At 53.8% G+C, this 14,661-nt stretch overlaps 1 protein-coding gene and 1 long non-coding RNA gene across 2 annotated transcripts; both read right to left on the reverse strand.

Moving 5' to 3' along the window:
• Positions 1 to 2,294: 2,294 nt before the first annotated feature.
• LOC127668613 (uncharacterized) lies at positions 2,295 to 6,324 on the reverse strand. The gene is made up of 3 exons (XR_007974128.1): positions 5,731 to 6,324; positions 4,591 to 4,668; positions 2,295 to 2,730 (listed from the first exon to the last, which is right to left on the reverse strand). It is a non-coding gene; the product is annotated as an uncharacterized LOC127668613 (long non-coding RNA).
• Positions 6,325 to 9,831: 3,507 nt separating this feature from the next.
• On the reverse strand, positions 9,832 to 12,229 carry Klf2 (KLF transcription factor 2). Its single transcript, XM_052162513.1, has 3 exons — positions 12,112 to 12,229; positions 10,976 to 11,780; positions 9,832 to 10,441 (listed from the first exon to the last, which is right to left on the reverse strand). Exons 1-3 carry the CDS (start codon positions 12,181 to 12,183, stop codon positions 10,266 to 10,268), a joined length of 1,053 nt encoding a protein of 350 aa, XP_052018473.1. The 5' UTR covers positions 12,184 to 12,229; the 3' UTR covers positions 9,832 to 10,265.
• Positions 12,230 to 14,661: the final 2,432 nt, after the last annotated feature.

Below are 14,661 nucleotides of genomic sequence, written 5' to 3' on the forward strand. Positions count from 1 at the left end.
ATACCGGTGGCACCCAGAAACTGGGCCGCTGTCCGGGGCCTCCAACACCCTCCCCAGCTGCCACCCTATTTCATAGAAGAGGAAACCAAGGCCTTAGAGTGGTGGGCCCTGGTTAACACTGAAGTCACTCGCTGTGAGTGGCAAAAGATTGGTCGGATGTCTTATGTAGCCATTGCTTATTTGTTGTTATGGAGTCTTTTGTAGCCCAGGCTGCCAGCAAACTCACCCTATAGCCTTGAACTTCTTACCCTGCCTCTGGAGAGCTGAAATCACAGGCATGTGCCACCATACCTGCAGATGTGTTGCTGGGGGTGGCCCAGGGCCTCGTGCATGCTGGGTAAGCTCTCTACCCCCTGAGCAAGCCAGCCCCAGACCTTATTTATTTCTTCATTTTAAAGTTTTTTGATCTGTGATGAGGACATTGAACCCCGGGCAGTCTGCCTTGCTGCTGCATCTCCAGCCTTTCCAAAGCAAACGCTGTTTGTTTCAGCGTTTTATGTTTAGTGGGTTGGAGAGATGGCTCAGTGGTTAGAAGCGCATGCACCCACACAGGGCACCTCTTGTCCACCTGTAACTCCAACACCAGGGGAGTGTGGCACTCACGTCTGACCTCTGCAGGCCCCTGCACACGCCCGGCATATACTTACATAGACACACATGTATGTGCACATAAGTAAATATACATTTTAAAAATTAAAAAAATGAGCCGGGCGGTGGTGGCGCACGCCTGTAATCCCAGCACTCTGGGAGGCAGAGGCAGGCGGATTTCTGAGTTTGAGGCCAGCCTGGTCTACAGAGTGAGTTCCAGGACTGCCAGGGCTATCAGAGAAACCCTGTCTCGGAAAAAAACCAAATCAAAAAAAAAAAAAAAACAAAAAAAACAAAAAAAAAATGTGAGAGTCACATTAAATTGCCCAGGTAGGGACTTGAGCCTGTGATCCCCCAGCCTCAGGCTGCCAAGAAACCAGAATGATTAGCCTGTGCCACCACACGCAGCAACAAACCTCCTTTTCTTTCTTTCTTTCATTTTTATTTTTTAGTTATTTTTTAATTTTTTGAGACAAGGTTTCTCTGTGTAGGCCTGGATGTCCTGGAACTCACTCTGTACACCAGGCTGGCCTCAAACACTCTGCCTCCGAAGTGCTGGGGTTAAAGGCAGGAGCCACCACCACCTGGACAAATGTACTTTTTGGTGTGGACTTGTTAGAAACAGGTTCTCACATAGCTAGGACTGACTGGACTCCTGCTCTTCCTGCCTCAGTTTCCCCAGTGCTGGGATGACAGGTATGCATCACCAGGCCTGCTCGGCATCTTCTGACATGTTGGGTTAGTAGCATACGCATGCCTTTGGTGCTGGAGGCCAGCCCGGTCTATGTAAGACGTCCCAGGCAGACCAGGGCTCTTGTGCTCAGTTATGCCGTTCAGTACAGAAATACCCAGCCTCTGCTTACAGGCACTCCCTGGAGAAGCATGTTGACAAAAAACAGGAAGTAGAAATGATGGGTGCCTGGGTCTGGAGAGGGAGCAAAGGTGACCGAATCTGGACAGGGTTGTCATCCCAGCTCTTAGGGGAGGCAAGAATCAGGAGTTCAAGGCCAGCCTGGGCAATGCGAAAGCTTGTCAAGAAAATCAAAACAGCTCTCTCCCCCTTCTCTCTCTCTCCCTCCCTCTCTCTCACCCTTCTCTCTCCCTCCCTCTCTCACCCTTCTCTCTCCTTTTTTTCTCTCTCTTTCTCTCTCTCTCACCCTTCTCTCTCCCTCTCTCCCTCCCTCCCCTTCTCCCCCTCTCTCCCTCTCTCTCTCTTTCTCTCTCTCCCCTCCCTCTCTCTCCCTCCCTTTCTCTGTCCATCTCTCCCTCTCTCCCTCCCTCTCTCTCTCCCTCCCTCTCCCCTCCCCCTCTCTCCCCCCCCCTCTCTCCCTCTCTCTTGTCCTCTTTTCTTGTCTCTCACCCCCATGCTCCCCGTCTCCATTCCCCTTCCACGGGGCCATGGCCGGCTCTAACCTCTCTGACCTCTCTATCTCTTCTTTCCGTCTTTACTTTTCTATCTTTCCCTTCTCCCTACTTTTCTGTAATAAAGCTTTAAAATCCAAAAACAAACAAACGAAAACCAGTTTCTGTTTGGGAGGTTAGAAAGTTCTAGAGCTGGGGGGGGGGGGGCTTGCATAGTAGCCATTACCATGGAGATGTGCACCTGGGGTGGCTAGGGGCGGAGGACTCGGCTTACGTCACCAGCACGGAAAGAGTAAAAAGATGGCAGCTTTTATGATACAGGTTTTTAACCAATGGAGTGAGAATTTGTCTCTTTAAAAACAGAACTAGGAATGTGCTTTCATTTTGGTCCCAGGTGTGGGATGCGGGGCGGGCGCTTCGGACTGGCCACAGCAGCGGACATCACTTTCCTCGTGCTCTAGCAGGGGCATGATTTTGCCAGATGCAGAGAGTTGCTGTGATTACACGATGTTAGGAATTCCATGGGCTTTTGAGGGTGTATAAATGCTAGGGCCCTGAGAGGGATGGGTCGTTGGTTGTTGCTGTTGTTGGTTTCGGTTTGTTAAGTACTTGTGTGCAAAGAAGAAACAAGAAGAAGAAATTAGATATCATGATGCTGAAGATCAATCGTGCTGTAAGGGGCTCAGTGCCCAATCAGCAAGTAGTGTGAGGATGATGTCACTCCTCTTCAACTCTGGCTTTATTCAGGAACTTCTTTTCTCTTCTATCCAGTGTTAGGGGCTTGAAAGGGTAGAGGAAACAGAGTGAAGAAAGCCAGAAGAAAACGGAGCCCACAACGTAGCAAAAGACCGGCTACAAACCACGGCAACAAAGGAAGGACCCGGACAGTGCAGAGCAGGGCTCGGGCAGGATAAACGGGAATGGGGCAAGGTTGTAGCACAGCCTCAAACCTCTGCTCGCCCTGAGGACAGGCGTTCCGATCCCAGAACCCACATCTGGAAACTCAAAAGCACCTGTAACTTGAGATCCGAGGGGTGAGACCCCACTTTCTGGACTTCCATGGGTAAAAGGAAAAATAAACTGTTCATTTAAAAGTGAAAAAGTTGGGGGCGTGGCTCAGGGGTGGAGCCCTACTTAGAATCCCCCGGGGAGGGGCTGTGGGCGTGGCTCAGTCTCTGAGCGCCTGTTTAGCAGGAGTGAGGTCCTGGGTTTCATCCCGGGAACTATTTTTTAAAATGGGAGGAGGAGCTGCAAGAGGTGGCAGGGACTGGGAAAGGGGGACATATATTGGGATGAAAAGTGAATAAATAAATTTTTAAAAGGAGAAGCTGGGTGTGGTGGCGCACGCCTGTAATCCTAGCACTTGGGAGGCAGAGGCAGGTGGATTTCTGAGTTTGAGGCCAGCCTGGTCTACAGAGTGAGTTCCAGGACAGCCAGGGCTACACAGAGAAACCCTGTCTCGGGGAAAAAAATAAAAAATAAAAAATAAAAAAATTTTAAAAGGAGAAAGCTTTCCTGGGCACAAGCTGAGGGGTCTGTGTCCTCATCCCTAGCTAGCTCCTCCCCAGCTTCAATAAGGTTTTACACAGTTGTTGTTGGTTGGCAGGAACTCGGCCTAGTGTCTCCTTACAGAGTTCCAGCTCAGAACCAACAAGGCATTCTCCCAAAAATCTAGAGGATTTGATACACAAGGGAAAGGGTGTGATGGGCCAGGGAGGAAAGGAGGGACCCCTCCGAGCTAAAGGTCATCCCGGAAGAATCCTGCCACTGGACACTAAGCTGATGGTCACCCTCTCCCCTGGCCCTCCACTGCTCCCTAGTGCCATCACTGCTGCAGCCCTCCGCTTGAGATGTATCCCTGCTGGGCTGGCCTTCCTTCGTGAACTTCCACAGAGAGACATCTGCCTGACACCCTACCCCAGGAAGCACAGACCACTGTTCCGTGGCCAGGGAGACCCCTCAAAGACAGAGACTGTAGGGTGCACTGTATAGTTCACACTCAGTAAATATGTCAGCAGACTGGCATGGAGAGCAGGTGCAACCAGAAAGGTCCTGGGGTTGAGAGGTCAAGGCCATGGCTGCATCAGACAGAGGGCCCAGGTTGGAGGCCGTGGTGGCATCTCAGGGGCTGCAAGGGGACCTGTTGAGGCGTGGTGTCCCAGTGAATCACAAAGAATTGGCTCTGGCTGTCGGGATGTAAAGGTGTCTGCATTCCTGGACAGAAAGCCCTCTGGCCAGTCCTAGCCCTGGGCTGTTTAGATAGCTCAGGCTGGGACTTGAGCTGGCCAGCGTCTCCTTGGCCTAGGTCTGGGGCTGAGCTCTGAGTCACACTTTCACTGCACTGTTTTGCTTTCCAGGGAATGCTCTAAGGCCTAAGCACCTCAGGGACCAGGTCACAGCCTGTTGGTCTGTCCTGTCCTGGCAGAAATCTTCCCGAAAAATGCACATCTGTTGAATGTTCAGAATCTAGAAAGAGCACGCGGGGAGGGAGAGGGGTGGGGCTCCCGGAAATGGGGGTATGGTCTGCGGTGGTATCTGAGCAGCTGGATGTTTCTAAGTTTGGGAAGGGGTGTGCAGAAGGTTTGACTGAGAGCCGAGCCAGAGTTCTGGGGTTCCCACCCACTTTCCACCCACAGTTACCTCTGGCTGTACTCTGAACCCAATACCAGAATGCGGTCAGCAAGATGGCTCTGTGGGAAGAGGAGCTTGCAGCCAAACCTGCAGAGAGGGGTAGGAAGAGAAAGGCAAAAATAAATTCATAAAATAAAATATAGGGAGCCCAGGCATGGTGGTACATACCCGCCACCTTCACACTCAGGAAGCTGAGGCAGGAGGATGGCAAGTTTAAAGCCAGTCTGGGTTACATGGTAATATCATGTCTCAAAAACTGGCTGGAGCTAAAGAGATGAACTGGCTGTTAAGGTTTGGTTTCCAGTACCCACATAGCAGCTCACAATCATCTATGACTCCAGGTCCAGGGGATCCAATGCTGGACCTATGGGTACACACACACACACACACACACACAAGCATGCGCACCTTTAATCCCTGCACTGAAGAGGCAGAGACATGTGGATCTCTGGAGCTAGAAGCTAGCTGGTGAGGCGGGCGGTGGTGGCGCATGCCTGTAATCCCAGCACTCTGGGAGGCAGAGGCAGGCAGATTTCTGAGTTTAAGGCCAGCCTGGTCTACAGAGTGAGTTCCAGGACAGCCAGGGCTACACAGAGAAACCCTGTCTCAAAAAAACCAAATCCAAAAAACTAAAAAAAAAATTTAAAAAAAATTAAAAACAAGCTAGCTGGTGGACAGTGTGAGTTTCAGGATAGCCAGGACTGCACAGTGAGAGCGGATTTACGGCCTCCTGGGCTTGCTGAGAGGACAGGAAGTGGAACTATTGAGGAAGTCCAGTCTGCCTGTGCCAGGAGTCTGGAGGGGCCACAGGTAGGTGTGAGTTGCTCAGTCACAGGCGGGCACAGGCCCATCTACAGAGCTCCTGACTTCTCGTGATGGCTGCAGGAGACATGAGGCCTCGGCCTCAGGAGTAAGTGCTGAGTGGGTGAGTGGACGGGGACAGGAAGGGAAGCTGGTCTCCTCAGTTCATGTGAGGCTGAGGAAGGAGGGGAAAGAGGGAAGGAGATGCAGAGGCTTTGACCTCTCTACAGCTGAGGGTGCCCCTGAAGCGATTCTCGGCCTGTCTCCTAAGGATTGGGAGGAAAGGCAAGCATCGGCATACCTGGCTCTTCTGCTTGTTTTGAAACGGGTTCTGTAGCCCAGGCTCACCTTGAGCTTGCAGAAATCCTCCTGCTTCAGTCACCACACTGATCGTTCATCTGTTCAGGCCAAGTGATGATGGGTCCACTCCTAACCATTCTGTTATGGCCCTGAGCATCCCATCTGTCCCCTAAGGGACAGGAGGTGCCACCTTCAGGTAGCTGGGATGGGCAGGGAATAGCTTGTGGGGGGCTGGGAGCTGGAGTTGGGGACCTGGTAGGTGGCTGGGGGAGAGACTGGAGAGGGAGACTGGGGCCTTTGCTCAACCCTGAGGTCCCAGAGATAACCTAGAGTCCCCTGTCAATCAAGCTGTGACGGAGAGTCACTGGCACAGGTAGGCCCGGGGACAGACACTGCCTGTGCCTTCAAGCCAGTCAGCTTGAGTTGTACGGTGACTGCAGAGCAGCTGGTCTCCTTGCTGAGTCAGGGACTCTCCCTGCTGACAACACTCAGAAACTCAGGACAGGAAATGCAGTGGGGTCTTCTTTCCTCTCCATGCCTGCACCCAGCTGGAGGCAGAAGCCTATTAAAGTCTTCATCCCAAACCAGGCAGTGGTGGCGCATGCCTTTAATCTCAGCACTCAGGAGGCAGAGGCAGGCGGATTTCTGAGTTCGAGGCCAGCCTGGTCTACAAAAAGTGAAATTGGTCTCAAAAAACCTGGTTTCAAAAACAAACAAACAAACAAAAAAAAGTCTTCCTCTCTTCTCTCCTGTGTGATCCTGCCCTGGGGACAATCTGAAGTCCAGCCCCAGACACTCACAGGGGGTCAGTTTGCAGGGCCTCTCTGTCCATACTGCATCCTGTGGGCTCTCAGATGTTTGCTATAAAGTGGTGTAGTAGGGGCTGGGGAATGGCAGGCGGAAGCAAGCAGTTTGACACACCCTTGTAGATGCAGCGTGGGGTGGCGGCAACCTGCCCTCAGTTCTCCCACGAACGGCAGAGACGGGATCCCCAGGGCAAGCCGGCTAGCCAGACTAGCCACACAGGTGAGATCAGGAGCTGATTTAGAGACCCTGTCTCGAGCTGAGAGGATTCCCATCAGCATCAGGCCTCTGCGTGTGTGCGTGTGCACACAGGTGATTTAGAATAGCTGACACTTAACCGCCGTGAGGCTGCGTTAGAGAATACTAGAAAGTACGAGAGCAAACGGAACCTCAGCACCTATTCACATAAGCACTTTCCAGAATATCTAAATGAAATATTACAAAGGATCGGGGAGGAAGACAGAGGGGAAAAAAACACAAAAACTGCTTATCACTCTGGAGAGAGGAGAGGCTATATCAGTAACTACAGTTTTGTTAAAGCAATTCAGCCATGAACCCCATGCCACCGACAAAATAAGAAAGGGTGGGTGGGGTAGGTTATAGAATGGGAAGGTTTTTTTATAGTTTATTACATTTAATATGTTTACTTTGTGTGGACATAGAGGATATTTTGTGTGGAGGAAGGGGAACTGTAGGACCCAGTTTGCTCTTCCCACGTGTGGATCCCAGGGATGGAACTCGGGCGGGACATCCCTGGCAGCAGCTGCCTTTACCCGCTGAGCCTTCCCACTGACCCTTGAGAGTTCACATTTCCTCTAAGGCCTGCCTGGTGCACGTGCCTTAGTCACAGCTTTCTCGGGCAGTGGCAGGTGGATCTGTCTTCTCCACACTGCTGTAGCGACTCCCAAGCCAGTCAGGGCTACATAGAGAGACCCCATCTCAAACAAATAAAATGAACAAATAAAACAAAAAGCAGATACAAACAAGGCTGTGGTTAACTTTTCCGGAGGGAAGAAAATGTTTGAATGCCCTACCTCTTCCCAGAATTCCCAAGAATAGTAATTAAAGTTTTCTTCACACCTCTCTGAATGACGTGCTCCTCTTTTTTAGCATCCTGGGCAGTGCTCTGCCTCAGCGTCACTCACAGCAGGGTCTGAAAGTGTCTCGGAGGAAGGCACGGGCTGCCCTGTGCATCATCATTTAGATACCGTCTAGCTGGAACCTTAAGGGTGACAATCGAAAATGGCTTCAGTGGGTCTCCCTCAGAGTCCAGAGTACATACAAGTTGACCCTTGTCTGTACCCTTCTGTTGTGAGAACAGAAGCCAGATGCTTCTGGGGTAACCTCTGGGGCACACTGCTGCCCAAACACGTGCTGGAGGGGCCTCTCCATCCATTGGCAGCCCACAGGAAGCAAGTTGTCCTGCACCTTGTGGCTTCCCAATTAGCCTGTTACTGGCCTCAGAGCCCTCCAGGGGACAGCTAGAGGTGTTCTCCAAGGAAAAATACTGATTCTACCCTGAGCTGGGGACAGAACAACGTAGTAAATTTGAGACCAACCTGGGCTACCTGAGAGCACAAAAGAAAAATGGTTTGTGGTTCTAGTGTGAGGCAGCTTCCCAGGGAAGGCTGTGCAGGTCGGTATTTACATGCTGAGGGTGTGGCTCAGAGGGTGTGGCTCAGAGGCAGATCAAGCTCTACCCCAGCAAAGCAAGACAAATCAACACAACCCAGATGATTAAATCAGAGGGGCACCGAGGTGCAGTCCTAGGGCCAAACAAAAACAAGCACTAACTCTCTTGAGAGCTTTTTTTTCCCCAGAACAAGCTCCAGCAAGGAGTTCTGCTCCCTGGCTGCTGGCCTGGCTGAGAGGCCACCTTGGGACTCCGGAGTTTTGCAGAAGTGGTTCGCAAAGGGCAGAGAGCTCACCCTCCCTCCCTGTGCAGCGGAAGTGAGCCTCAGTATTTACTCTCAAAATATGAATCACATTATCATCATTTCTGCTTTTCACAGATTACCAAAGAGTTGTCAGCTGTTTCCAAGGTCACTGTGGGAGGGGGAGGATGGAGAGATGGAGGAAATCCCGGCTGCTGTCGCAACTGGGGTGAGAGTGCTTTAAGACTGGGCTCTGCCGAAGGGTTTTCACTTTCTGGAAGTAACTTGGGCAATTGTCAGTAGCCATGGTTACTGGGGCCCTGGGCAGAGGCAGCTGCTAATGAAAGGGAGGCTGGGCTAGGCTGTGCCCACAGGCATGCAGTTCAGTCTTGTTCTCCACACAACACAGGGGGGTGCCGACAAAACCACCACTGTGCCCTGGGCGCGAGGGACGTGTCAGCCCAGCCTGTCCAAAATAACGGAAAGCAAAGTCAGGTGTCACACACCACCATGTTCACACATAACTGTTCTCCATGGTGAGAGCAAGAAACGGCTCAACTGGGTACAAAGGCCAGAGCTGGATCCCAGGGCTGCAGAGCAGCTCGAAGCCGTCCTGTGTGTCCCCGTTACACTGCAACCTGCGCAACCCTTCAAAACACAGAAAAATAAACGGAGTGCAGAAAGGAGGGCAAACCCCTGAAAACGAAGGGGGAAGAGCTTACACCACAGATTTTACCCCTATAAAAAGATCAATACCAATATCTTAGAGGCAGAGGCAAAGGGGTTTGTGCTAGCCTAGTTCTATGTATTAAGAAAAAAGAAGGCGGGCGGTGGTGGCGCACGCCTGTAATCCCAGCACTTGGGGGAGGCAGAGGCAGGCGGATTTCTGAGTTCGAGGCCAGCTTGGTCTACAGAGGGAGTTCCAGGACAGCCAGGGCTACACAGAGAAAAGAGAAACCCTGTCTTGAAAAACAAACAAAAAGAAAAACGAAAAAAGGAAAGAAATGAGCAGAGCAGAGGGAGAGGCCGCCTTAGCCCCGGCACTCAGGAGGCAGAGCCGAAGGCGAGTGGATGGTTCCAGGCCAGCCTGAATTCCAAGACAGTAAGGGCTATAAAGAAACCCTGCTGGAAACACACACACACACACACACACACACACACACACACCTGCATACTCTGTAAGTTTAGCTAAACCCTGAAAGGTACCAGGAAAAGGGTTTTGATTTTCTTTTTTTCTTTCTAAAAAAAGGGAGCCAACGCTTTTCTCAGCTCTGGGTTATGAGGGGGACAAATTATGGCTCAAAGTAGCAGACTTAAAATAACCTGTGCTCAACCCTAAAACACCATGTTTACATTTATAGAGAACCCACAGGCCCTGGCAGCTGGGGGCAGCAGCTGGTGACCTTGGCCACAGGCCCCGCTCCCAGCCCCCTCAGGACCTCCCCCATGCCCAGCCACACCACTACTGTGATTCCTCCAAAGATCCAAAACTTTAATTAAAAAAAGTCTTATAAAAACGAAGCAGGCGGCAGAGATGCCATCGTCTCCCTTATAGTAATACAATCTGCCATAGTCACCTATATACAATATTATAAAAACGTTAGGGACAGTAAACTCAAAGGCATTTCTCACAAGGCATCCAGCCTCGATCCTCTAGTGGGGACCCGAGGGAAATAAGTCAATTATTGCACCATTTTGAAAACATTCTTCACAGGCTCCTGTCTTCTTCCCTGGGGCCTTCAGTCACAGTGGGGGCCAGAACTGGTGGCAGAGTCATTTTCCTGTGGCCACACTTGTGCGGCTCTGTCCTCAGGGTCCAATAAATAGCAGTCAGTTTGTAAGGGGGCCGTGCCCGGCGCGTGGAACCCGCCACAGTCGCGCATGGCCTAGCCGAGTCAACCCAGTCTACATGTGTCGCTTCATGTGCAAGGCCAGGTGGTCGGACCTGGAGAAGGCCCGGTCGCACAAGTGGCACTGGAAGGGCCTGTGACCTGTGTGCTTGCGGTAGTGGCGGGTAAGCTCGTCGGAACGCGCGAACTTCCAGCCGCAGCCGTCCCAGTTGCAATGATAAGGCTTCTCACCTGCGGCAGAGAGAAATGACAGACTCTGAGTCTCGGTTTCCCCGAAAGCCCGTACTGGGCACCCAGCACGGGATAGCACCGTCCTCCCCCTCTCCATCCTCATCTAATCTAAACAGAGACCCTTGGGCTCCGGAAGCTGACACTGGCTGGCAGGCTCGGGTGCACTGCTCCCCTAACGTGCTGAGGTTAGGTCTGAATTCCTGATTCTCCAGCTCGGGACTGAGATGACAGGCTCAGGCCACCATGCCAGACTTTACACGCAGTGCTAAGTCCCAGCCCAGCCCTCCCCAGCTTCTTTAAATATGTCCCTCATAGACCCTAATAAACCTTCACTGTCCCGAATTCTTGAGACCCGAGTCTCGGTAGCCAACCCATTAAACTGCCACACCCCCTTGCCAGGGTCATAGACTCTGGGGGGGCAGTATCCATTTCCCTTCCGGAGGATGGACAGAGTGGCCCTCGGTTGCCTAGCCTGTTCCTGAACTCACGGCCATCCCCCTGCCGCAGCTCGCGGGAGTGAGGCCAGGTGCCCACCTGTGTGCGTACGCAGATGCGCCTTTAGGTGCGAGCTTTTGGTGTAGGTCTTGCCGCAGTTGGTGTAGCTGCAAGTATGCGTGGCAGCGCGCTTGCGGGGCCAGGAGCGACGGCCGCGCTTGGGCTTGGCCTCCAGTAGCTCCAGCGGGGACGAGGGCGGCGTAAGGAGACCGCGCGTGGTAGGGGGAGCCAGGCCCAGCGCCGCCGCCGCAGCTGCGTCCTCGAAGAGACCGAAGGCGCCGGGCGCCGGCGACCTATAGTGCAGCGCGGGGCCGGGGCCGCCGAAGCCGGGGCCGAAGGGCGGCGGGAACGGGTTGCGGGGACCGGGCGCGGGCAGGCGCGGGGGGCCGTCGGGGCTGAGCGGCGGCGTGTCCGGGGGCGGCGGGCGGCCGGCAGGACCCCGCATGCATGCACCTGTCGCTCCCGGGGCGCCCTCGAGCTTCAGCCCGCGCGGTCCGTGGGCCAGGCCCGGAGCGCAGGCGTAGCCGCCGCCGTCCACCTCGGGGGGCTCGGCTTTCACTAGGCGCCCGGGGGGCGCGAGGAGGAAGCGGCCTTGCAGAGCCGGCCCCTGAGGCACGTCCAGGTCCGGGCGCAGCAGCTCCGTCCCCAGGCTAGCCGCGGGGGTACCGTAGGGCGGCGGGGCACCCGGCTCCGGGTAGTAGAACGCAGGCGGCGGGGGCTGCGGCGGGGGCTCCGGAGGATTCTCGGCGCCCAGACCGTCTAGTCCCATGGAGAGGATGAAGTCCAGCACGCTGTTTAGGTCCTCATCGGTGCCGCCCGCCTCGGGTTCATTTCGCGGCCAGCGCTGCAGGAGACAGGGCGAGGGATGTGAGCGGGGAGCCGCCTCCTGCTACCCCGCACCCCAAAGTCTAACTCCTAGGCCCTCAAGGTCTGCACCCGGTGCATGGCATCCCTTGAGCGCGCGCGTCCTCAGTCCCGCACCCACCTCCTGCCCCAGAGCCTGAGGTCTAATTTCTCACCGCAGACAATCTAACTCCCCGCACCCTGAGGTCTCCCACCCACCGCCGCCGGCGGTCCGCACCCCGGACCTTGTCATCTCCAGTACTTGCCCTTGCACCCTGTGGCCGGCCTGGTACCCCACCACCCCACCTCCCGCGGACCCTCGGTGCCCTCACCTCTTGGAGGCCGCGCTCGCACGGGCTGGCGAAAGTGGCAAAGGACGGTAAGATAGGCTCGCTGAGCGCCATGGCAGGGGCTGTGTGTGCCGAGGCCCGGCCCACCCAGGCCTTATAGGCGCGGGCAGCCACAGAGGGCCGGGCTAGGAGGCGTCGACGGAAACGCGTCCCGGATGGGGACGAGCTCCAGGCTCAGCCTAAATTTAGCCGCGGTATATAAGCCCGGCGGGCGGCCGCTGTGGCAGCCACAGCGGGAGCCCGGGCTGCCCGCCTCAGGCTCCGCCCCCGTGGTCGGGCCCCGCCCCTGTCCATCCCTATGGCGACGGCGTAAACAAGCCAGACACAACCAGCTTAGGTAGCGCGCGGGGGTGGTACCTGGGACTCCGCGGGGGAACACGGGGTGACGAGACTTCCCGGGTGTCTCCCCAACCTCAGGCCCGGGGAAACCTGGACCGATGCAAGGGGAGTCTGGGGTCACAGTGCTCACCCGAGGAACGCTCTGTGAAATCTTTGTTTAAGCTATCTTGGAAGCTGAGACAGGAGGATGAAGAGTTTGGAGCCTGCCTAGAAGAAAGTTGAGGCCAGCGTGGAGCAGCATACCCTCCCTTAATACACACACACACACACACACCAAAGGCATGGTAGTATATACCCTTGCCTTCAGAACATTTGGGAGGTGAAAGCTTTAGGTTCAAGGCCAGCTTTGGCTACTAGAGACCGCGTCTCAAAAAAGAAACAAAGGTGTGTGTGTGGGGGAAGCAGGCAAGGTGGCTTAATGCCTGTTTACAAAGTACGGGGTCTTCGGTACCTTTTAACCTCCAACATACACTTCTGATAAACCCTTCAAGTGCAGGGAAGGGCTGTGGTCTGACTGACAAGAAAGGCCTGGGGCATTCAGGGGGGGGGGGATGGGCGCATTAAATAAATATGCATAATACCCACAGGGCCCAAAGAGAAAAAAGGGAACCGAGGAAGAGGAGGAAGTGTGTGGTGGGGCCTGGGGAGGGAGGTTGGTGCAGTTTTGACCTTCACCCCTGAGGCGAATGTTGAGGCAACTTCTGGAGAAAGCAAGAGAAAGGGAGGACATTGTCGGAAGCTGTGCCCTGAAGCCGCAGGTGGAGGGGTGCAGGCAGCCTGCAAAGTTGGGTGCAGTGAAACTAGAGAACCCAGTGGGGATAGGGGTGGCAGGGACAGGCTGTGACTTTGAGCAGAAACTCCGCCCTTCCCAACATTGGTGATCTACAGACCCCGGTTTGTAACATCAGCCCCAAGTGTCCTCAGGTAATTTCCACGAAACATCAGAGTCGACATCACGCGTGCGTGGAGGCAGAGTGCGAGGCTGAAGCACTGGCTTGCTTAAGGAAGATCTGACGAGAAGTCCTCTAGACTGAGGACCCCCTCAGCACCACACAGGGGAGAATACCATGTGTGTTCACACGAAACGTGAATGAACGTGAGCCGTGCAGTGTCTTCAGATCTGAGGACCGTGTGTGCGGCAGTTCCCTTCCCATAAGGAGCAAAAGACAAGATTTGGGTCATTTCCCCCAAGGTTTAGGATTCTGGAGGAGGGAGGGTAGGAGGGAGTTCTGTTTATTTTTATTTGCAGTGTGTGTGTAATTGGTTTTTCTTATATTCTTTTTTTATATTGCCCAGGATGGCAATCTTCCTGCCTTTGCGTCCAAAGTGCTGGTATCACAGGCCACACCACCTGTCTTGGGGCTCAGTAAGGGCCTAAGTCTGAACACAAAAAGTCTTTTTCTTATCATTCCTAATTAACACAAAGTAGCATGATATCCAAAGCTGCCCTGTGGTGTTGGGTATAACTCACCCAGTGGTGTTTTAAAGTCTGTGGAAGAGCTCAGTGCTTACTTAAGACTGGTTCCACGGACCCACATGAGGCCTGAAACCTCAACTCTAGGGTATCTGTGGCCTTTACTAAGTGGTTTGCGTGTCTGGGGACCCAGGTATTCAAGAGCACTAGAACAGATTCCCTCAGGAAACCACCAAGTGACTGCATACCAAATAACATAAGATCCAGTGAAAAGCCTGTCATCGCAACACTGCGACACTGACACTGCAACACTGACACTGCGGGAGGCTGTGAGCTTCAGGAGCTCAGAGCCAGAGCTGGGCAGATGACTCAAAAGGAAGTTTGAGTTCAATCCAGGGTAGAGGAGTGGCCCATACAGTAGAGACAGCTGAAGTGATCCAGCCTTCTCTCTCTCTCTCTCTCTCTCTCTCTCTCTCTCTCAAAAATGTAGAAGTACAGCCAGGCGGTGGTGGCGCACACCTGGCTCCCAGCACTTGGGAGGCAGAGGCAGGCAGATTTCTGAGTTCGAGGCCAGCCTGGTCTACAAGAGTGAGTTCCAGGATAGCCAGGGCTATACAGAGAAACCCGGTCTCGAAAAAAAACCAAATCCAAAAAAACAAACAAACAAAAACAAAACACCACCAACAACAAAATGCTGAGCAGGCCCCAGGCCGGAACCACCTCAGTCTCCTTTCCCCGCGGTGCTCAAGTCCTCATTTGCACTTCACCTATGGCCTGGG

Source organism: Apodemus sylvaticus, chromosome 18 (genome assembly GCF_947179515.1).
Source record: "Apodemus sylvaticus chromosome 18, mApoSyl1.1, whole genome shotgun sequence".
Taxonomy (NCBI): Eukaryota; Metazoa; Chordata; class Mammalia; order Rodentia; family Muridae; genus Apodemus; species Apodemus sylvaticus.

Bases quoted from the DNA above. Each gene is read 5' to 3' on its own strand.
- Klf2 (XM_052162513.1), bottom strand. From the start codon at position 12,183: ATGGCGCTCAGCGAGCCTATCTTACCGTCCTTTGCCACTTTCGCCAGC. The intron at 11,781-12,111 runs GTGAGGGCACCG...TGTCTCCTGCAG, and splicing joins GCGAGCGCGGCCTCCAAGAG to CGCTGGCCGCGAAATGAACC. The intron at 10,442-10,975 runs GTGGGCACCTGG...TCTCTGCCGCAG, and splicing joins GCATCTGCGTACGCACACAG to GTGAGAAGCCTTATCATTGC.